Source organism: Arvicanthis niloticus, chromosome 22, assembly GCF_011762505.2.
Source record: "Arvicanthis niloticus isolate mArvNil1 chromosome 22, mArvNil1.pat.X, whole genome shotgun sequence".
Lineage (NCBI taxonomy): Eukaryota > Metazoa > Chordata > Mammalia > Rodentia > Muridae > Arvicanthis > Arvicanthis niloticus.
The window spans coordinates 30,220,845-30,244,594 of NC_133429.1; the positions used below are offsets into that span (position 1 = coordinate 30,220,845).

A 23,750-nucleotide genomic window follows, 5' to 3' on the forward strand; every position below is an offset into this window, starting at 1 on the left:
AGTAGAATAAATGTGGAGACTGAACATGGATTCTCAGCCAATGTTAGTAACATATAAAAATTAACTCTATGAAAGTGGTAGATTAAGCTAAGTAAAAAGTAAATAAATAAATAATAAAAGACCTAACTTTGCACATTAAATTTTGTCCAGAAAGAAGACTCCTTTTACTGGAAAACAAACTAGCCTTTGATTTGGTTTATTGGGGCTTTAGTTTAAAATGTTTTGGGGGACATGCAAGCACATACATAGGTAGGTGTGTGTGTGTGTGTGTGTGTGTGTGTGTGTGTGTGTGTTTGTGTGTGTGTGTCCAAAATTCTAGGCATGTTGAGTTGCATTGTTCCTGCACATTGCAAAGCTGGAGCATGACTAGCTCAGACTGTTGCCCATTTAATAGCACAAGTCAATCTTTGGGTCCTGGGCTCCATGCTTACAGAGCTATAACAGTGAGTAGCAGTAAAGACGAGATGCGCTTGAGTTATCACACTATGAATCTGAAGCTGAGCATCCTGAAACTACAACCGCAGTATTCGAGTGTTTCCTGCATCTGAAAATGCCAAAATGCAGCCTGTGTTTGAGAAGAAAGCCATAAATACCCATGATGTGTAAATTTGTAAAATGTAAAAGAATAGATTGTCTGCTGTTCTTTGCAATAGCCGTAACTGCATTTACAAATCGAGAATTCGGCATAGGCTTGAACAAACGCACACAAGGAACAGCAGTGCTCTTGCCGCAATGAGGAAATCCTAATTTAAAGTCGTAACATAAGATTATAAAATTCGTGTACCTTATTGGACATCTGCCTAAATGTTACATGTGGAAAGGAGGACTTACTGTTCTGTTGGTTAATATTGCAGGGATCCACCATCGGGACATGGACAGGCGCGAAACACGTGGAAGAAACTCTCCACGCATGTGCGTGAAGCTGTGGGGTTCCTTCGATCATGCCTGATGGAGAACTAGAAAGACGAGAAAATGTTCACCGTAGTCTCTCCCATCCCTCTTATTTGTGTATATCCTTCGAATATACAAATAAGTAAATCCCCTTTTTCTTAATGGTCAAACAAGTCTTAGAAATTCAAGTTCTCTTCGAGTTTTAGAGAAATATGAACGTATCAGCTTCCTGTCCTTGAGATTTTTCAAGGGGCTAAATTATGAACATATGTAACTTTTTATCGAGTCTTCATTTCTGCCTTGGGAAGAAAACACCCTTCCTTGTGCCGATTTTATAGAGAAAACCAAAAGCTCGGGAAAATGCTAATCAGTCTGGTTAAGGCGGCTCCCAAGAAAGCCAAGGATCAGATTTGGTTCCGCTCAGATAACCAAGCATCATACACAACAACCAAAACTTCAATCTGAGTGTAGTTTAAGGAGAATGTGGCAACGTAGAGGTGCATAGTTTTATGGTTTCTTCAAACTACTGACAAATCCTACAGCATATAGCAGTCTATACTCTAGGCTCACTATATGAACTTATACTGGAAGGCCTGAAATACTAAGCAAACATAGATTAAAAACTGGGTGAAAGTTGATGTAAAAATCCTCCTTCCTTCACGTTTATTCACCTGTTCGTTTCCTCGGCAGACCAGAACAGAAGAGAGCCACCACCCTTTTCAACTGAGACTACAGCGTTGAGAGGACAAATATAAAATTCCACCTTAGCCGGGCGGTGGTGGCGCATGCCTTTAATCCCAGCACTTGGGAGGCAGAGGCAGGTGGATTTCTGAGTTCGAGGCCAGCCTGGTCTACAGAGTGAGTTCCAGGACAGCCAGGGCTACACAGGGAAACCGTGTCTCGAAAAACCAAAAATAAAATAAAAATAAATAAATAAATAAAATTCCACCTTCAGGGGCCTTCAAAAGCCATTCATTTAATGGGCGACATTTGTTAAGTGATTTCACTATCAGACCCTGTAAAAGCATACAGATCAAGGTATTGTCCATAGATCTGTGCTCATGGCTACAATATGTCTGAACAGGAAGGGCGGGCTTGACCTCCACTCTCTCAGTGCCCTTGAAGATGAGTGCTTAATTACCATCTAGCTGAGACCACTTCTTCAGGGACAGAGGAAGGAGATCGTCTCCCCCAACCCCTTCTTCCTTTTCCTATTCCTCAGTGGGTCTCCAGGATGTTAAAGAACTATAAGAAGACAAATATAAAAGTCTCATTTTGTTCAGACGAAGATACTAAGACTCAAAAAACTCTCTGACTCGGAATAACTTTTTTTCTTCTTCTGTTCCCCAGCCTTTCTTCTCCAGGGAAAGCAAAATATCTCAGGGTTCCCAGAAGGAGCTACCCAGAGTCCCGCTCTCTTCTTTCATTTAGCTGACTTAAAACAATAAATTTGTTTAAGATAGGAACCAGAATGTAGGCCCTGTTTATTTATTGTATTTCACTTTTATAAAATGGTCTTTCAGCTCACCAAACTTACTTGACTTGCTCCAACAGGGCATGTAAAATAAATTCTCGATTAATATTTTTCCATTAAACTATGTTTGTAGCTTCACGTTAACCTTGGTCAAGTAAAGAATTTTAACTGCTTTTCTTGGAAAGCTAAACAATGTTCGAGAGTTATCTGTGACTGAAATATTATCCTGTATTCTTATCGAGCCTGAATGTTTATGCACGGAGGAGACGGTGCCTTGGAGACTGGCAGACAGCTCTGCCATTTGTTAAACACTGACTGCTAACCCATTCTGACAAACAAGGCCAAGGAGGAGGGCTTTAACATCTTTTCTGGACATTTGAGCCAAGTCTCCTAGCATGGTTCTGTTTTGCAAATATGATATAGACCTTGTTACTCTAACCTGAAGTAAGAGTTTTTACTCTTTTTTTTTAAAAAAAAATAGCTAAACGCAAATAAATTACATGAGATAATGCAAAATAAGTGTTGCTTTTTAAATTTTTAATTAAAACATCGTCTCTCATTGCCCAGTCAGTGAGCTTCTTGGCACACTATTAAAAGTTCTGCTTAGTTCAGTTGACTATCCAGGGTAGACAAGAATTGTGTAACTCTGGAGACCAAGGATACCCTTCTAATTCTCATTAACCCTGGCCCTTTGGTGCGAACAACTGATAAGTGATATTTTCTTCACAAGTAATCTAGATGTAATTTTGGCTAGGTGTGAACTAATTTTTGAAAGCAAATAAGGTTTGAGTTGATTTGAATATAAAATCAAGATTAGAAAGGGAAGAACCACAGAGGGAAAAGATTATGTGTGAAGGTATTCAAAAAAATCATGCTATTTAGAGAACCACTCTTCTATGACATGATCCCCGGATGTCAGCCCATAGAGACCTCTCAACTTATACTGTGTTTCTAGCTAGGAGCACAAAGAGTAACATTTATTATTTTGGAACTACCTCAATATGTTATGTGCATTTTGCATTCTTGCCTCACATACCACTGAATATTTCTTCATTAGAATCTTTTATATTGATATTATGGTCCAGGCTACATTTGTATATATTTAGAATGTACAAGGTAATTCTTTAAAATTACATGTGTCTACTGTGTAACGGTTAGGCCAAGCTAATGAACACATGTGGCACCTCATATTCTTCTCATTCTTGCACCAGAAAAAACTTGTTAGTTAGCCTCTTGGCAACTTTCAAGTATCTATCGCATTGGCTCTTGATATCATGATGAATGATATAACTCTGTTTATCCACTGATTCAACAAGTTCCTTCCATTAAACCTCAGCCAGCTCAGCACCACTCCTGGACAGTCATCAGAGGGGCTATTTTTCAATTTCATGGTTAAATCTTTTTCTGATAATGCAACACCAGTGTCTGTGGGATGAACATTGTGTTATCCCACTTAACTGGTTCCCAGTGAGCCTCAGGCTGAATGACTAATACTCACAACGTGACCCTGAACCGTGAACTGCTGCCTCTCATGGGTAGTGAAAAGCACATTTTCCTATCAAGGGTGACTAGCAGACTTTATTGCTTTCCTCCCAATGCAACACCAATTTTCCTAAAATCTGATGAACGTTGATACCAAAATTTGCCTTATAACTAGCTGTAGTACCAAATAACATGGCACAGTTTAATTTACTGCCATTGATACAAATATATTATATATTATGTATAATATAAATATAAAATACATTAATACAAATACAATACAAATTAAGAAGGCTGCAAGTTTCTAAAAATCAGACCACAGTACTTAAAAGGCAGCAAAGGAGAAGCCAGGAGGCCGCAGTTAGCCCACATCCTGAGACACTGCATAAATTCAAGCCTTGCTCCAGGATGTGAGTTAACTCAGTTTCTTAAACTGTGCTCATGACACATACAGAATCATGTAAATGAAAGGGGGCATGAAAATGTGCAATCACCCAAATCAAATTTCAAGTCAAGTGAGGTCACCTGTGGAGCACACACCTATAATAGCAGCACTTGAGAGGTAGAAGCAAGAAGATCCGGAGTTCAGGGCCAGTTATGGCTACACTGCAGGTTTGAATCCAGCCTGGACTACATGAGACCTTTCCTTATCCCTAAAACGCATTTACAAAGTGGTGGTACACATTTATAATCCCAACACTGAGGTAGAAACAGTTGGATTCCTGGTGCTTGATATCCTAGCCTACCCTAATCAGTGAGTTCCAGGCCAATATAGGTCCTGACTCAAAACAAAACAAAACAAAAACAAAAAAACAAGGTGGGTGGCACCTGAGGGCTAACACTCAAGGTTAACTTCTGGCTTACACAGAACACACACACACGTACACCACATCACATCAAATATGTTATGAATCCAAGTTGTTTCTCTCAGTGATTACCTATGTAATACTGCATGACTCCACGCAACTTTGGATCTGAAAACATAACTCATGCTTTGCACTTCACATACTGTCATGCCACACACATCAACGAATGCTCCTGGAACACATCATCTCAAATTTGAAACTATTGTGTGCAATGAATTGTAGTGTTCACACTGTACAAAGATTTTACTCTTACATAAACATATGGCTTTATTTTAGAAAATATATTTTAAATATTTTTATACAACCATTATACCCATATAAATATCAAATTCATATATCTTTCGACTGCATTATGTTAGAATTTTTGCATTTTGGGAATTACTGTTTTATTTCTTGATGAGTTTTATTTGACAAGTCATTAAATTTTGGCTTGAGATTAGGACAGAATTTTCAAAAATATCTGCCATTTTATTCTATATATTCTCAGTGTTGATTATAAAAATCAAAAAACTGAATGATCCTGAGGAATGTAGAAGAAGCTATATGCCCTGTAGTACAGTATATTTAATTCAATTCTTTATAGAAAAAAAATGAACAAAGTGAATAAACACATTCATCTTCCTTTTATGCGAAATTGCTTTCGTCGTTAATAAATGGTAACATTATATGTATACCAAAGAATTGTTTGAAACAAGTTTCCTGATGGTATATATATATATATATATATATATATATATATATATATATATACACACACACACATGTATCATGTATTTATATCCCCACGACTGCATTAAGCTTCATGGGTGAACTTTCATCAGGGTCTTGAGTGTGAAAACTTTAAGAAGCCATAAGATAAGTGACTGAATGATTTGTTTGCTCCCATGAGGTCTTAAGTTTCTCACTAATTAGTGAAACGAAGATGCTAAACCAGTGGATAACTATACAAGTTAAATACGAAAATATATGTGAAGCGCTTAGCCAGTGATTGCTGACCTCCCATCAGTTATCTAAACACTTTTCATGAACCTCTGTCCTCTAAACTGACAGGCACTAAACTCAGCAGGCTGCACATGAATCATACTTACAGAAAGTCATCCCTGATGTTGCCGTTAAAGGTACCACACAGACCTAACGTCCTCCTTTTCCAGGCACTGGAAAGTTGAATGTAAATTCTTTCCCCATCAATAGCAAACAAGATCTTTAAACCAAAGGTGGTTCTTAGGAGAATGAATAGGGATGACAGGGTTTGAATTTCAACAATGCCTGTAGGAAAAGAACATACATAAATTAGTGTCGCCACATGCAGGCAGTGTTCTGAAACGGCAGCGGACAACATTGAGCCCCTTCTATGACTTCGGAGGTGGCTAGCTAGCTGGCAGGTCTTACTTATGTTCCAGGGCTAAATCTATCCCTAGTGGCTGATTGCTTTTTTCTAGTTTCCTTTCTTCTACTTCTGATGTATATCTTGTTCTTCTTTCTAATATACTGCTGCTCTTGGCATGTAATCTCCATTTACGAACATCTTGATACTAGATGTTTGGATTCTAATTATCTTATCATAAAGTATGCATTCTTGTGTGTGGTGTACATGTATATGCATATGTGTGGTGGGGGCGAATGGTGTAGCAGAGGTGTGGTGTGCAGTTTTATGAGGGGTATGTATGGTACGGTATAATATGTGGTGTGTGTCTGTGTGTGACAGGAGGTGAATTGTGTGGATGGGGGGGGGAGACGTGGAACAGTGTGGTGCATGATGTGCGTGTCTCTGAATGTGCATTTGTGTGTATGTGTGGTTTGTGTATGTTATGTGAGAGATATGACATGTATGTACATCTGTGTATGAGTGATGTGTTGTAATGTGGTATGTTACCTTAAAGTGGCCATGATTCATTAGGAAGTACCAATTGTCTCAAAAACTTTCCAAATTTTTGTGAATGTCAAAAAAATGGAAAGCATATTTTCTCTCAGTAATCATTATTTTATGAGACATAATTAGAGACAAACTCATGCTTAAAACTAAGCTAGTAAGGTGTTGAATTTATATATATGTATATTTGTATATATATACATATATGTATATACATGTATACGTATACATGCGTATATACATATGTGTATATATGTATATATGCATATATGTATATATACATATATACGCATGTATATACGTATATACATATGTGTATATATGTATATATGCATATATGTATATATACATATATGCGCATGTATACGTATACACATATACATATATACATATATGCATATATACATATATACATATACATACACATATATATACCATAAGTCTGAAAAATATTCTTTGAGTTCTCCATTCTCTTCATTGCCTTCTCATACAGCCACAACTGAATCCAGCAGTAAGTGTAGGCCACTTGTGTTCTGACAGACCATCCGTCTGTCTTCTATTCATCTCCACTGTCACACTGCAACTGCCTTGGCATAGCTTCTCCCTGGCTCTACTATGCCTCACTGTGTAGCATGCTGCGTGCTGGTTATCAGATGTCTGTCATCTCAAAATCCCTGCCATCAAAAGTCGTGTGTGTGTGTGTGTGTGTGTGTGTGTGTGTGTGTGTGTGTTTACATATGACCAAAAAAGAAACAAAGTACAATTCCTTAAGACTAACTGTTTATTTCCATCTATTTGACTAAAGTATGTGAGATCACCATTTCATAAACTGACCAAACAGTAACAAATTTATACTCATAACTATGAGTTTTCCTAGAACATTATTCGTGTAACATTGACATGTGATGGGTAACACAAGCTGGAATGTTCCTGAGAGTTTTCACTTTGAGATTAAAAGAATATTCTTAATATCTCTGCTGCAGAGCAGACATAAACAAGTCCATCCCAGGAAACTCCCATGTACGAAGACGTCTACATGCTGTCTGTACTCCATCCGCTTCCCTGATGTCAGCTCTGGGATAGTCTCTATTGACCCTATTCAGGATGTAGCGATGTCAATACAGTTATCTCCTAAACAAGCTCCGAAGAGACCTACCCTCCTTCCTCACCTCCTTCATCCCAAGTTCAGCTTCAAATGGTCAGTGACATATCACCTTCTTCAGAAAACCCAACTGACCCTGCAGGTCCTTTCCCCAGCATGGCATGGGCTATACCTCTGAGGCTACACAGTAAATTAAACCCTTAGAATCCTGTACAAATTATTGTGCCTATCTCATTTTATTGCCAGAATCTGTTTGCTTGCACAAATTCTAGGCCACTTGAGAAAAACAATAAGGATTGTGGTCTCCGGTGTATTTAGCAAAGTGGCACAAGCACCCAGGAAATGTTACATCGTCAGCCAAGATGAAAATGATGCTTTGGGTTGGGTTTGCTGTTGGTGCTAATGTATTCACAGCATTGCTTCTTACCGTTCAGGGCGAAGCCTTGGTTGGGGCTGGTGAGGATCTGGCCTCCCCTGCTAAGCGTCACTTGTTTGTTAAAGTCATCCTCCAGAATTAGAGTTATGGACTGAAGGCAGACCAAACCCAGGTTCTGTAGAAAAGTCAAAGTAAGTATTGGTGAGAGGAAGAGAGAGAGAGACAAGGAAGGTGGGAGAAGAGAGGAAGAGAGAGAAAGGAGAAAAATGGACAAAGACTGTGCACAAATAAGAATATCTGGTATATGTGAAGGTTGTGATATATCAAATATGTATATGTGTATATATGTATATATGTATATGTATACATATATATCATAAAATATTTAATAGAATTTTCAATGACTCACCAGTAATTGGTTTTTATAACACATAGTTGCTCACTTAGCTAGTACAATTGACAAAATTCTGAGTAAACAATGCAGCCAAGTCATTTAGGACTAATCATAAAGTTAAGTCAAAAATTTAAAAATTTCCATAAAAGAATAGAGCTGAAGCCAGGTGTGACAGCTCCCAGTTAATCCCAGCACTCCAGATGCTGAGGGAGGAAGATTGCTGCAAATTTTTAGGTTAACCTGTGCTATACAGCAAGAATCTATCTCAAAAACAAAGTAGCAAAGAAACTGATTTTCAATGTTTGCTGAAAAGGACCTTTTATTGGAATTAAGTTTGATTATTAAAGATTTGGAATTTTTTTGAAATTATTTTTTTCATTTTTAAACAAATTATTGTTGTGTTTATTTAAAGAAAATATCTAACATCAATATTATAATATGTCAAAATTATATATAATATATATCATTTAATTATATGTTATATATCCCTTTAGATGATATGAAACCTACTGGATCCTATCCAAAAATAATACCCTGTGTAGCAGCTGGTTTGAGAGTAACTTAAGTAAATTAAAGTTTCGTCCTATTGTGAAATTTTGCATTACATTTTCAAAAAGCAACATATGCAAATAATCTTAAAAAGTCAATCTGTACTGAATTTTATCTAGTAAAAATTATTTTTGATTCTATATGTCAATATGTCATGACCAATGGTGAGCATGATTCATTTTTTGAGATATATTAATAATGATGACATCTTAATAATCAATACATTAAGAATAGTGAATTATTTTAATGCTACTGTCATGTCAGGAAGTGAAGCTGGACTTTGAAGTAAGATAACTCCCCTGCTGCCTGTTTAGGCTATGCTTACCTGTTCACAGTGAGCCTTCTGTAAAGTGATTGTGAATCTATCTTTTCCTGTTCCTTTCACAAGGATGTACTGACACAAGCCAATAAAAGAATAATGGCGCCCATCAAAGGTGGTGAAATGAGAGTCGCCCACAACAGAACACTGAACTGTCAAAGATAAACGAAGAAGGAGATGAAGACAGAGAGAAGAGGAATGATAACATGTGTTATTGCTTTAAAAAAAACCAACAGGACAACTTAGCATAAATACTCACACCTCAAAAGAAAATCATTAATTTAGATTTAGTGATCTGACAAATTAACCAATTAAATTTCATTTAAAAATTATTAAATGATTGCTTTTCCATATACTTTTAGGACTTATATTTTAACAAAATTTTAGCAAAGTTGCCTACTAGATGTTGCTAGGTATTCAATTTTCTAATTATCCTCTATATGTAAGTTACATATTATTATATTCTTATATAGATGAGAGCCATTCAAAAATCAGTGTTATTTTTCCTTCCAAATTAAAAAAAAAATATTCTTCAGATGTTAAAATTTGGTTTTTAACATTTTAGAAGATTACCTGGACAGTCATGCTCGGTGCAGTTCCAAACTCCACCAACACATACACTAAACAAAATTAGAAAGATATTAGCCTGACACAGAAAGTATGCTGACATTTGTCTCAACATATTGCTTAACACTTGAAATATATTAAGCTAATAAGTTCTTTATTATCTGACTAAGAAAACTTCTCTAAAAAGTTGCACTAATAGTTACAAACTGTTTGACTGGCCAATGAGTATCCATTATGTATCTATTTGCTGTCATTAGACACTAACTAGAAGAAAGAGCTCTCTTCTAGTGGAAGGCAAAGGCTCCTTCCCTTCTTCACAAATACAGGAGTTTCTGTGGAAAGCAAGAGTCTGATGACATCAGCCATTGAGAATATGGTTAGTTATAAACCTGCACGTCTTTTGAATATGCTTGAGAGCAAAGAGAACGGAGTCGTGGTTATGCAGACTTCTATTTTTGCCAGGGACTGTCCTGGAGGAATTTCATGCTTACCCAGAGTCTGAGCTGGTTTAATAAGGAATTGTAAGTCTTCCTGATCATGCCCCAAAACTGTCGATAAAAAGTCGCTTTATAAAGTATTCAGTACATACACCCAGGAATACCATCTAGCTCTAAGAATGAAACTATTAGTTAATTAGTTATTATGAACAGCAAAATTGGATAGGCTGCACATGAGCGTTGGATTTTTATGAAATTACCAAGGGAAGGAATAAGAACACAAACACATAAAGAGAACCAATTTGTGCAGTTCAAGTAAACTACAAACTGCATCTCAGAATTTGGAGATGAAAATTAGCAACAAGTACACTGTGCAAGATGGTTGTCATTACCAAGTTGTTAAATAGAAAAATACTCAGAAACTATTCTCTACCCACGGACCACTTACCATTCAGTGCACTCTTGTTCAATTTTTGAACCAACTGAATAAGCTAATCCATGAAACGTACATGGGCAGCTCTCCAAAGAGATGCAAGTTCCATTGTCCATTATGAGGCCTGCTCAGGAAACATGTTTGTCACATATATCTCAAAAGAAATGATAAGGATTATGTCCTTTGAACAGAAATCAATTCAACCAAATGTTGATGAGAACATACTTGGAGCAAGTTCCAGATACAAAAATTCCTAGACTGTCAATGAGTATTCTAGAAATTTAGCTCTCAATGTTGTGAAGTAGAAACCTAGTTCTCAGTTGGTGTCAGTGTTATGAAGGTTTCTTTCAATGAGTTTCAACTTAAGTTTCCCGTAACTTACCATCAAAATCTCACAGACTGCCAAGGAGGAGAAAGGCAACTGAAAAGTATTTTCTTGAGTTTAATGGAAGAAGAGGAAAGAAAGAGAGAGAGAAGGTCCATCCTTGGTTTATGTTCTGTTCAGTCCAAGATAGAGATTTATATTACTGTCACCCAGCTATCAAAGAACTTGACAGTGCTACTCAAAGGTTCAATGTGGTGCATTCGTTACATCTTTGTGAAATTAAATGAAGACAGAGCAGAATTTAAATCAACTCTTCCATCCTACCGGCCTTCTTCATACTAAGTATTTGCATGAGGTAGTACATGGAGTTGTGTTCTGAAATCGGCTACTTATAGCATGTTTGGCTGTAAGTAAACACACCAAGACTACCATTGGTTTACTGTAGTGTTAACTCAGAAAGGGGGCCTGGGAAAATCACTTAACACCTCTATTTTTTTTTTGAGGACCTGGAGATTGGACCTTGATTGTCATCAAGCTGCGTGATACAAAGCTGCATACCTAACCTCCTTTTCCTAGTTTGTATTTATTAAAGGGTGGGCAACAGGTTGAGCTGAGGATATGGCTCAGTGGGTAGACTTATGCTTCCTATAAGGCTTTGAGTTTGGATCTCTAGAATGCGTAAAAATGATGCCACTCATTCAATCCCAGCACTGGATTATTGAAAGATAGATACCCAAACATGGTAGTCAGCCAGTACACACAAAATGGCAAGTTCCACGGTTCAAAGAAACATCCTATTTCAAAAATTCAGGTAGACAGTAATAGAGAAGTACACATAATATCAGTGTCTGTCCTTAGCATGCAGATAAATGCGTGCACAATACATCACACATGTATGTGCTCAAATACGTAGAGGCACAGAGAGAAAGTTTTGAATATGTTAGAGCCTCGTTATATGCTTCTAGTCTTCTTTATAAATGTTTATCCACACCATAACTTTAAACTAAAATCTTAGGATGGAAAAATGCGAAGCCTTTCTCCTAAGGTCACTTTCATAGTCCAGAAAATGAAAATGTATAAAGTTTTAAAGATTAGTAAATACTGAAGGAACAAATTCATCACCTTAGGAATTAAAAATATATAGAATATAAATATAAAATATATTAGAATCTCAGTTTCATGAAATTTTTATCAAAAAAGTCCCTTTTATTAAACACAAACATTCTTCCCAGTCACTTCAAGGATTGACTGTCACAAGCTGCAATAGCTCTGATGTCTAGGGAATGGACAGCAAGACCAAGATGTGTTCTTCACATAACCGAGTAGCACTTTAGAGGAGTGTAGGCATGCTTTCTTCATGAGGTGCTTACCGTCTGCGCAATAGCACCCGTCAAGGCAGTGAAGACTGCTCCCGAGACACTGTTTGTCAAACGTGCAGCTCGGTGGGCAACAACTGATACAATCCCGGTGGACAAAGCTGTCGTCACATTTATCAGCTGCAATGGCCAGACAGTGGACTGTGAGTCAATTGTATCATCTTTCTTTCAAATAAGAATGTTTAGGAAATATGTAAGTTTACAAATATAGGAACAAATTTAAAAAAAAAAAAAAAGCTTGTGATATATCAGTTTTGAGAAGCTAGGTAAACTGAATTCTGAATTCTAGGACAAAATTGATTTTGTTGTTGTTGTTGTAAAATACATGGCTTGAAAAAGGCAAACTTACTGCATGCTGGGAAGTCATCCCTCCAGTCTTGAATGGGGAAGCCAGCATGGGAGCAGGCTCTAGCATACTCAGTGGCTGCCCGACAGTAAGTCTCATCATCATCAGTTCTAAAAAGAATGAAGAAAAAAAAAACAGCATGGTCACATAGGAATCTAGACAGAATCCTACCTTGGAGCCATTGATTCTTAAAAGCAAAATGGGGGTGTGGCGAATACACTGATATTAGCTCCTGTCAGAATGTGTGTCTTCCATGACATATCTCACAGGAGACAAGAATGTCCAAATCACGTATACAAGAAATCCTAGATGACTATACCTACCTAAATTGAGTACGATGTAATTTAGTTCAACACCTTTATCATAATCCTCTGCACTGTCTTAATACTTTCTCTATGGGTCAAGTAAAAACTATAATGAAAATTTTTTATAATTCAATTTTTAAAATTTTTATATGTATTTTTATTTCTACACAAAACATCCTAGACCTTCTAGAATTTAATGATCATTAATTTTTTTAGATAAAAATTTAAATGAAGTTAAAAACATAAATTTATATTTCTACAAGAATACCAAAGATGAACATTTTTTTTTCCAAACACCTCATACTGAATTGCCCAATAGTCTGTGGTTCTCCTAAGCATCAGAGTCGTTCTGTAGCTGTTCTTGCCATAACAGTCCAAAATATTTTTGAGGGACTTCATAAATAACATTCAATGTGAGATTTAAAAGGAGATTTTCGAGCTCTTTCACTGAGGCTAGACAGTTTTACAATATTGCCGCAAGTAAATTATCTCTAATTATTTTTCTTGTAATCACTTCAGAAGCTCTCTAAACAATCATTTCTCGTGGGATCTGCCAGTTCCCAGAGCAGATTAACGAGACGCTTTCAAAATAAACAGGTTTATAACAAGGTTGCTAGCTTGGTTTTCAACCTGATCCATACTCAAAATTGGATAGTTAAGCATCTGAAAAGATAATGACCTTAAGAATGTTTCATTTTGTGACTCTTAACATTTTGCTTCTTTGTTAGAAAAGCCACGGTCTCAAATTGCCCTTATTCTGCGCTACTGTAATTGAAACCAACTAGCTTATCTAGTCTAATTAAAAGAGCTTTAGAAGGCGATTGGAGAAACCTGTCCACATAAACTTCAGGAGCTCAGAAAATTCCAAGAGTGCAAATAGAAAAGACTTTCTGAAAAGAAGTGTATGTTAAAAACTGTCGAGTTTTTGGGAGATATTAACCTTAAAATGTGCACGTGTTTCTTACAATTAATATTGATTTTGAAAGTACTTTGCGGCTTGCCAAGTGATGCAACAAATATTTAAAATGTCTGTCCTTTCCTGAGTTAGTTGCTCCTGGAACCATGCTAGGTGCATAGTCTTATGGCCCCTGATGAAAAGCATCAGAATCAGGCAAACAGGAAATTATTATCCTTAAATACTGAGAGAAAATGAACTTATTTTCCACTTGGATGTTATCTCTAATGAGGAAAAGCAAACATTAAATAACAGTTGTTTCTAATTCAATTGATGTTGACATGCCAAAAATTAAAGTAATTTCTTTGCTGCCAAGTTCTTGCAAGCAAACCCAGGAAACTATAATTACAAGGATTGCACTGTTTCCGTCCAAACACTACCTCTTGTGTGGAGCCTTGTATGCAGTCTGTAATCTCTGTGTTTCTGTCACAAGGTGCTAGCAAACAAGTGTGGCTAGCACCTTATGACATGGCTGGAAATCTCCTTCTGTACCCCAACAGAATTTAGGTTTTCAGAGGAAAGACTTCGTGGACATGGTTTCTGTTTCCATGTGTGTCAACTTTGCTTAGCTGGTCAGCACAAAGATGGGTGTCAAGTCACATACACAGCAGAGGACTGCCTGGTCTGGCCTCAGTGTGAGAAGATGCACCTAACCCTTGAGCGACTTGAGGCCCCAGGGAGTAGGGAGGTCTGGTGGGGTGGGATTGGAGAGGGACATCCTCTTGTAGACAGGGTCGGGGGAGGGGAGGTATGGGATGGGGAGCAGTCAGTGTACAGGCCAGGACAGGGATAAAAACTGGACTGTAAAAAAGAAAACATTAAAGAAAAAAAATGGTGGATGTCAAGTCAACTTCAGTGTGTCATAATATAAGCAAGAAATGGATGGGTTTTCAAACCGTTCACTTTTTCACTGAATAAGATCCTTCTGAACCATTTCCATAACAGTGGGAAAGAAAAGAATCATTCGCTTGCTACTTAAGAAAAGAAGGACAGAAAGATGGTAGGAAGGTGTGCTCTGAAACGTGAGAAGAAGTGCAAGCATATTCTGGGAATGTCCTCCTTCCATTTTGTCAATCACCTCTAAACTCAAACACAATACCCCTCTTCTCATATGACCTGCTTGTCCTGCCCCTAACCCTGTCTTGCCACCTCAAACACATGTCTTAAGGGTCAGCTAATTTAAACCACTACAAGGTAACTCTGTACCTCACTGCTCTGATCCATTTGTCCTGGAGAAAGGGAAATCGGAGTTTTAAATAAATGTTAATTTTTCATTGAATGTTTGTATGATGTAGATATAGGGGAGAATTGAGTTAATCTCCAGTTTCCCTTTCTTTTTAGAATGTTGCGTCTTTCCTGGATATATAGATACTCAGCAAAAGACACTGCTGGCCTTCTATGCCTCTGGGTATGACCATGTTTCTACATTCTGGTCCAAAAGGCTTAGGATGTGGGCTGAATGGATGTATATCCATCTTCCAGGTTAAAAGAAATGCTAGTTTCATGTTACCCTTTCTGACAGCTAACATGAAGACATAAGAGCTAGGAGCCAGGTTAGGTCTTGAAATTGAGAATAATGCAAGGACATCATGTATCAACAAGACTGCAGAGTCACTGTGAAGCTTACGGAGCAGAGCCAAGATGTTAATCCAAGAGCAATTACGGCTTGAACTTTCAAATGAGAGAAGTATAAACATTCCATTTAATTTTATCCACTGACACTTGGCCTATTGAAGCAGCCAAATTAATAAATAGAGAATGACTTTCCTGAATCTACCAAAAGATACTTTATCTCAGCCTACAAAAAGAAGTGGGTGCTAGAGATGGGTATGACAAAGCCATTTAGAAAATGGGCATAAGCCACTGTAGAAAAGATAATACCCCTTTAACTCTGTAAAAAGGGTGAAACAAGCGACATGCCTACCTTTGTGGATCTGGAAAAGGAAAAAGGCAGTCTTGGGTAAAAGAATAAAGACAAAACAAATAGTGCTTACTTTTTACAAAGAGAGAGAAGAATGTTTCAAAAAAGCATAGTGAGGCCAGTGGGCACTGTTAGGGAAGAGAAGCTATCTGAGAGCCTTGTATTCATATAGGAAGCCCTGGACCCGGAAACTGTCTACATAAGTCAGGACATGATTGCACGCTACTCAAAGCCAAGCTGTAAAGCCATTCACTGCCTTAACATTTGGAAAAATCAGTACATTCAATATACTTTTATAACAAAGAATCAATCTAAAGAAGAGAATTCACAGGTAACATAGTTTCAGAACTCTTTCTCCTTTTTAAAAATTACCTTTGATGAAAGTGGAGATCATAACAAGCTACCAAAACTTCAGCTGGTTTTACTTGACCAAAAATTATTCAGCTGTTCTACAAAAATATTCAAGCATACTATTTTTATTTCTTGGCATTCATTAAATACTCAAATATACAAAAAACTCTGTGAAGTACCCTCAAATCTTCAAGATGACTAATTACATGTACTTGATAACTGAAAATAAGCAAAATTTTAAAAGGGTTCAACAATAGATAATTTTTTTATAATATCTATGATAGACATAGTATGATCAGTTTGTTGCCTAGACAATTTTCAATTCTGGATGTTGTTGACCTCAGCATAAAGCAAACTGTGACCACAGAGAGAAAAACATTGAAGGTTTCTTTCTAGTCATCTCCAGTTGGAATTGGGCATTTCCTTCAATTGTACATGAAGGCTTCAAGTCACAATGTTATGTTATTAGCAACATGTGATTTTCATCAGCAACATATCTCACTTATTTTTTTCATGTGTTCTCACTTCACATAATAATTGGAGAATTACGAATTATCGTTTGCACTCCTCGTAGTGTCAAATTAAAGCAGTTATTAAATATTAAATATATGTTCTTTTTTTCTTATTATTTTTTATCTTTAGTCATTTTTTATAGTCCGGTCATTATCCCCCTCCTGTTCTGCCCTCCAATAGTTCCTTATCCCATTCCTTTTTCCCCCTCCCCCATCTCCAAGAGGATGTCTTCATGCCCTCACACCCCACCAGGCCTCCCCATTCCATGGGGCCTCAAGTCTATCAAGGGTTAGGTGCATCTCCTCTCACTGAGGCCAGACCAGGCAGTCCTCTGCTGTATATGTGTCAGGGGTCTCAGACTAGCTAATGTATGCTGCTCGATTGGTGGCTCAGTATCTGAGAGATCTTGGAGGTCCAGGTTTGTTGAGACTGCTGGTCTTCATATGGGGTCGCCCTCCAGGAATACGTCTATTAGAAGTTGATTTCTTTACCTCTTTAGATGACTATTCCATTAGTTTCCTTTATAACGTTGCTCTATTTTGAGGATTTTAAACATTATTGCACAGATGTTTCTATAGACATCTCTAGAATCTAAAAAAGAGCCAGTGGCACGAAATATTTAAAAGCTATTAGATTTGGCATCTTCTATGTAAAACAGTTAACTACCTGTTAGTCAGCTTCTCACAACTACTTGTCAGTCCAGCGTGGGCTTTACATTTCACATTTTGTGGCAAGCTGCTGAAAGCCATGTTACAGAAGTATATCTGTCCTTGGTTTGGGGGGATGTGAGGAAAGCACTGCAAATACTAATTGTTTCACTTACTTGCACAGATCATTAACACAGCTGGCAATATATAAGTATGGGTCAATGTATTCGTGGCAGCTCAGAAAGGGGAACTGTAACAATATCTGGCACTTGAAGAAGATGGCCTGTGAAAAAAAAAAAAAAAAAAAAAAAGCAGATGCCAATCATTAGAAACTTCACTGGCACATGAGTATGCCCGTTCCACGTGGTATGAATCTACTTGCGGAACTCTCTGTTCTCATCAGGAAAGGGCAGACAATTTACACTTATAAGATGCAATGAACAATTTTCAAGCTATGTATCTTCTAGATGAATTGCTGTAATGATAAATTCCATTATCTCTCCTACTTCTGAAATTAATGTGAAGTCTTTCCATATTGCAATTACATAATCGGAATTCAATAATCTCATTATACTGCATTTACACTAAAATGCTTAATGCTAAATATGCAAAAATAGATTAGTATTAAGCCCAACATGCTCAATTTTTTTTATATATACTGAACTTACCTCAAATGCTGGCATTCCACTGGAACATGGATTTGGAAAGTCTGAGGGAGTGGGTACACATTTAGCATCATCTGGAGTTAGCACCAGCCAGCTATTTGCAAACATAGCAATGTCTTCTGTGTAGTCCTCTATTGCATTCAGACATAGAGTTGTATTAGTGTCATTTTTCTCAAATCTTATTAAAAATTATTCTCCTGATTGGGTAAGATGTCTCAGCCACACAAGCACAGGAATAGGAGATTGATCAGCGGAACCCATGCATGGCAGTGTATACTTGGAATTCTCATGCTGGGGAGGCCAAGAAAGATGAATCCCTGGCCAGAATGTCAATCATACTTGATGAGTTCCAGAACAGTGAGAGAGAGACTGAGTTTTAAGGGAGGTGGATGGTGTCCCTGAAAACAAAACCTGAGGTTGTCCTCTGATCTCCACATGTAAATGCACTAATGTGCACACATACCCATCTACACGTGTATGAACGCACACACAAACGAACACACACACAAAACACATGCATACTTTTTTTTAAAAGTTCTCTTCCACTTTGTATCGAAATCATAAAAACATTGCAGAAGACACACATGGGGCAATGTGAGACTAGAGAAAACCCAACAAAAGCAAATCTAAGAAGTGAATCAGTTTTATCTAAACATTATCGACAGTAGATTGAAACACAATATAAAGGCACCCCCATATTAAGAAACCTAACTGATCCCAGAATAATGAAGGGGAAGTATTTAAGACTTTCCATATGATCCAACAGTCGGTGAACAGCCTGTAATGGATCAGGTTTAAGTTGCCTCACCACCTGGCCTTTAAATAAGTTCAAGACAAGATATGGGAATTAATCCTGCCCCACATTCAGATAAGGCTGGATCTCAAATCTCTAAGACAGAAGGATTTCAGACTGGAGCTTTGAATTGTCGGCCACCCAGACTTGATGGTGGAGACAACTGTGCTGATGCATCCGAATCTCAAGCGGAAAGTTTCCCTGCTCTTCCTGAGCACATTCATGATAAGGTGGTAGTATGTGTGAGCTACTAGCAAATGCTGGTTACAGGAATGCTTTGCTCCTTGTTAACATTCCAAAGTTCCCCCGATAGCCTGAGAGTGTGTGCAGGGTGAGCACCTGCCAGGCCCACCCCCAACTCCTCCTCCTTATCTAGTTCTTCCACGGCTTTCTCCAGTCACTGTGGCTCTGGGAGTTTCTCATCCCCAATCCAGGGCCCCGTGTCTTCGTGGACCTCCTGCTCCTACAAAACCACTCTTCTCAGACGTTAAGCAGAAAGATCTCAAGCCCACAGCTCTCCTTGGCTACAAGTGAGTTCAAGGTCAGTCTGGGTAATTTAGCAAGACCCAACCTCAAAACAAAAAGAAGGCTGCGATGTAGTTTAGTGACAGGGGTCTTCCCTAGGATGTGCACGGCCCCGGGTTCAATTCCTAAGGTTTTAAAAATAAACACGTTTTAAGGAAGCACTCTTCGGTTGGTCAGTTTCCTTGCTTCATTTAAAAGTCCTTTAATGTGACTAATATATATGTGACTAAATATAATTTTCAGATCATTGCCAACACTGGCTAGTCTATTATTCTTATCTTGCTTCCCAATTTCTGTCAAAGCTGTTATTTCTCACCAAAAAAAAAATCATATTTTAATTTGTCACCTTATTTATCTCACCTATTACAATAAGTGAGAGACTGGCTTTACCGTTTTATCCTTGTATCCTTTGTCTAATATCAAACACGTAGTCCATGCTCAAACTATACTTACCAAATAAATGAATGGAAAATGTAGGTGAATGTTCAATATTTATTAAATTACATTCTTGATCTTACAAGAATATCTGGCTTCCTTTGTGATCTCTGGAATTGCTGGCTAGGTTACACACTGAACAAAACCTGCTCTAAAATCCTTATTTGAACATGATAAAGTCCTAACATACTCCTTAAGTACTGGTATAGCCATATTTCATTTCAAAGATACATGCCATATTTGAAATGAATAACACTTATTTTTAAGTCTGAAGAAAAAAAAAAATGTTTTCAAACGTCCCGCTCATTTCAACAAAACAGCCCGGGCAATGACTTGGGGCAGTGTTTCTCAACCCATGGATCACAACTGCTTTGGCGTTCCATATTAGATATCTTGCATATCAGATGTTTACATTACAATTCATAACAGTGGCAAAATAACAGCTATGAAGTAGCAACGAAAGGAATGTTATGGTTGGGGGTCACCACAATATGAGGAACTATTTTAAAGGGTGGCGGGATCAGGGAGGTTGAGAACCACTGCACTAGAGTTTACATTAGCTTTTGATTCAAGTGTTTAACAAGTTCTACTATATTGTACTAGTAAAAGAGCCATATATGTCATTTATAGTAAGGCTTTAAATCCATATGTATTAGTTTAGAAGCCCACTAAACCTAAATTACAGTGCTTCCTACGGGAGATGCTCTAAGTAGAATAATGCCTTGAGCGAGCATATTGGGATGCAGTCGTGAAGAATTACTATTAGTTATCAAGTTGAGAAAAGCAGGAGTAAAGCAGGACCTTTGTGTTGGTGCGAAGCAAGATAAAGACATGAGCTAGGAACATGGGCTCCTCAGCTAGACAACAAATTAAGTTCTTCCTCCTCGCACAAAGATTGTGAGAAGTCACATTGCTTTGTGAAGTCATCTTTAAAGGATAAGAAGGAACACAAGAAATAGTTTTTAATTACTCTTGGGAAACTGCATAATCAATAGTATTTCATCAGACTCTCCAACTCTTGATCCAATCAGCAGAGCACGTGCTGAGCTTTAAGCAAACACCAGACACCTTAGAGGCAAAGGCATCAAGCTTGCCTTTGGAAACTCTCCTGTATTTTTACAATCTGGGAGGAAATAAAAGACCATGCTCTTTTTGTGTCCCTACAACTTATTTTAAATGATTTTGCTTTGTGCTATCTGCCAGATTATGAAGGAGCCAATTGCCTTTCTTTGCTCTTTTGCAACAGACATCCAAGAGTCTGTTTCTCCCCCACCCCCGAAAGCCCAGCCCTAATTCAGTTTGACTTTGTCGGTCTTCCCAACTGCTTTTCACCTAATAACCTTTTGCCTGGTCCCTTCACATACTTCTCTGCCTAAAGTCATTCCCTGTTCCAGAACTCCTGAGTGGACTGTCCCTGCACACGGGTGCCCAGTCCATCTTCCTGACTCTAACGAGAGCAGATATTGTTTTCTATCCTCGCCTCCACACCAGGTTCTCTGAATGTCCTGGCAGAAGTCATTCAAAGCAACCTTGTCCAATTCCCACACGAAGAACTGGACTGAGGATTATGTTTTTCAGGAAATTTTGATCAGAAGGGAAATCAAATCAAGAACAACCATTTGATTGATTGGCATTAGTTCCAAACACTCCTTCCTAACTAACAGAGTCTCAAGACTCAAATTTGTAAGCTTTCTCATTTCCAATACCCAATGGATGCAAGTCCCATTTCTTGTTGCTGCTGATCCTGTTCATGTTTATTGTGCTCACGGACTTCTGAGCACTTCCATTTACATTTTCTCATTAGATATTCACGCACTGGGAGGCACTGAGGGCTGTTTCCATTATTGCTTTCTATGTATGAGAAAATTGACTCATTGGAGCCAGGCTCTCTAATCTAGCTCTTGGTAAACAAATCTTGATGATAAATTATCCATGGAGGGAGAGTAAAGTGTTTGAGGCCGTCTTAAAAATGTACAAAGACGTGTTTCCACTCCTATGGGATACCTGGAGACAATCACAAGGTAAATAACATGAACTGAGTATTATCTATGTGATGGGCCATCTACGTGTTTATGAGAAGTGTATCCCTTAATCCTTGACACTCTATGAAAACGTATACTGTCACATCATTAACATTAGAAAGTGTAACAAATAGCAAAGCAGAATTTTTATACCACATTCTGACTTGTAAAATGCATACTCAGGGATGTTCTCTCAACATCCACTAAAGTACAGCATACAGACAGTTATCACTAAGTTTGTAATACAGAACAATATTCTGTAACAAACCAGTTTAAAGGCAATTGTTAGCAATTGTATCTGATCGTGCTTAATTATAATAACATCTAAACCAACTCTAATAGAATCAACAGACAGCTATATATTATACTGGAGGCTGTGACTTTGCTGTAAAATTAAGAAATGCTAAACACCATACAAAATGGCATGAGAGTTAGCAACAGTGTTGCTATATGCTCATAATAAACATTATGACAAACAATAAGGTACATTTTTACTATCACTGATTACTCGATTAGTCCAAAATTCCTATATTCCTCTTTCACAGCACCAGAAAGATTCAATGATGCAACTTCAGAAATATGTAAGAGTAGAAACGTGGTCTCAGGCCAGGTCCACTGGTACTAAGAATGATGCTCTTTTTCTATATAGTCTCTTTATGTGGACATGAATCATAGATATGCCTGTGATTCTCTTATTCTTCAGTAGTCTCCAAACAGAAGTGGACTTTGTAACTAGTGGCTCACTGAGGAGAGTTTCATTCCTTAGATTCAATAGATAACCAGGAAATCATGCCAGTTGTTTTGCCAAGTGGGCAATCCTGATTTCATTCCATCATCTCTACAAAACTATCATTTGCCAGTCATTTTAATTTATACTGTCAAAACTGGGTACAAAATGTCTTTTCTCCTAAAGTAAACACATTCAAGCCAAAAAGTTTAAATCACTAGACCATGAACTGCAAGGATGGGGAATTGCTCATTGTGTTCATTGTTGTTCCCAAGACCTCACAGCTGTATATTTAGTATCCATGACACTCCTGTTACAAACTAAATGCTCAATTAACATTGGCTATGTGAGCAAATGCTGCATCTTAACTTAGCAAATGTTGGCAAGTAACCAGAAAATGTTTTCCATCTTGACCTCCTCTTAAAAGCACTGAAGTGGACAAATGGTAGCCAAGGATTTTCCACCACCAGTCAAGTATTCTGAGTACTATCTGCTGTTGGCTGAAGAAAGACAACTCTAAAAGGTCCGCTCCTTTCTCGTGTTCTAGCTTCTTACCTTGCAGAATCACAAAGTCGTCTGACTGAATGCCATTATAATTTGCACACAAGCCACATGATTTCCCTCTGTGCTCCTCAGATAGTTTGAGATAAATTCCCGATATTCCATCCCAAGCCAAGGAAAATCCAAAAGTCGTCTTCACCAGAATGTAGTCAGCTAGCTTCTCAAAGTGGACCTGCCCAATTGTCTGAGGCAAAGATAAACTGGAAAACAGAGCAATGGGATGCGAGAACTATTGTCAAGTTAAAGTTACACATGCTGTGTTTTCAAGATCACATGAGTAACGATTAATGGAAAATTTTTACACAGAATAAATAAGCTATGTGGTGAGAACCTCGAAGGTTTCATTCTATAGCAAATCTCGACATTATTAACAAGTTTAATTTATTTAAGCAAAAGAAAAAAACTAAAGTTCTGCTGATGTAGAATTAATGTTTACAACTTAGTAGTTGTTTCAAAAACCAGAAATATACAGCCATGAAAATTAAGTATGGCCTTTTCAGTGTGGAAACTGGCTCTATGTATTT

General features: G+C 37.7%; 1 protein-coding gene across 1 annotated transcript in view; it reads right to left on the minus strand.

Annotated features, from left to right (window-relative positions):
* Positions 1 to 23,750, minus strand: part of Otogl (otogelin like) — a 140,615-nt gene that overhangs the window by 97,331 nt on the left and 19,534 nt on the right. Inside the window, exons 8-18 of the mRNA XM_076920159.1 lie at positions 23,221 to 23,426; positions 18,168 to 18,295; positions 17,676 to 17,782; positions 12,811 to 12,917; positions 12,456 to 12,581; positions 10,776 to 10,884; positions 9,897 to 9,943; positions 9,330 to 9,475; positions 8,113 to 8,236; positions 5,802 to 5,979; positions 832 to 956 (exon numbers count right to left, since the gene is read on the minus strand). Coding sequence (XP_076776274.1) covers positions 832 to 956; positions 5,802 to 5,979; positions 8,113 to 8,236; positions 9,330 to 9,475; positions 9,897 to 9,943; positions 10,776 to 10,884; positions 12,456 to 12,581; positions 12,811 to 12,917; positions 17,676 to 17,782; positions 18,168 to 18,295; positions 23,221 to 23,426 — 1,403 coding nt within the window. The remainder of the gene's footprint in view (positions 1 to 831; positions 957 to 5,801; positions 5,980 to 8,112; positions 8,237 to 9,329; positions 9,476 to 9,896; positions 9,944 to 10,775; positions 10,885 to 12,455; positions 12,582 to 12,810; positions 12,918 to 17,675; positions 17,783 to 18,167; positions 18,296 to 23,220; positions 23,427 to 23,750) is intronic.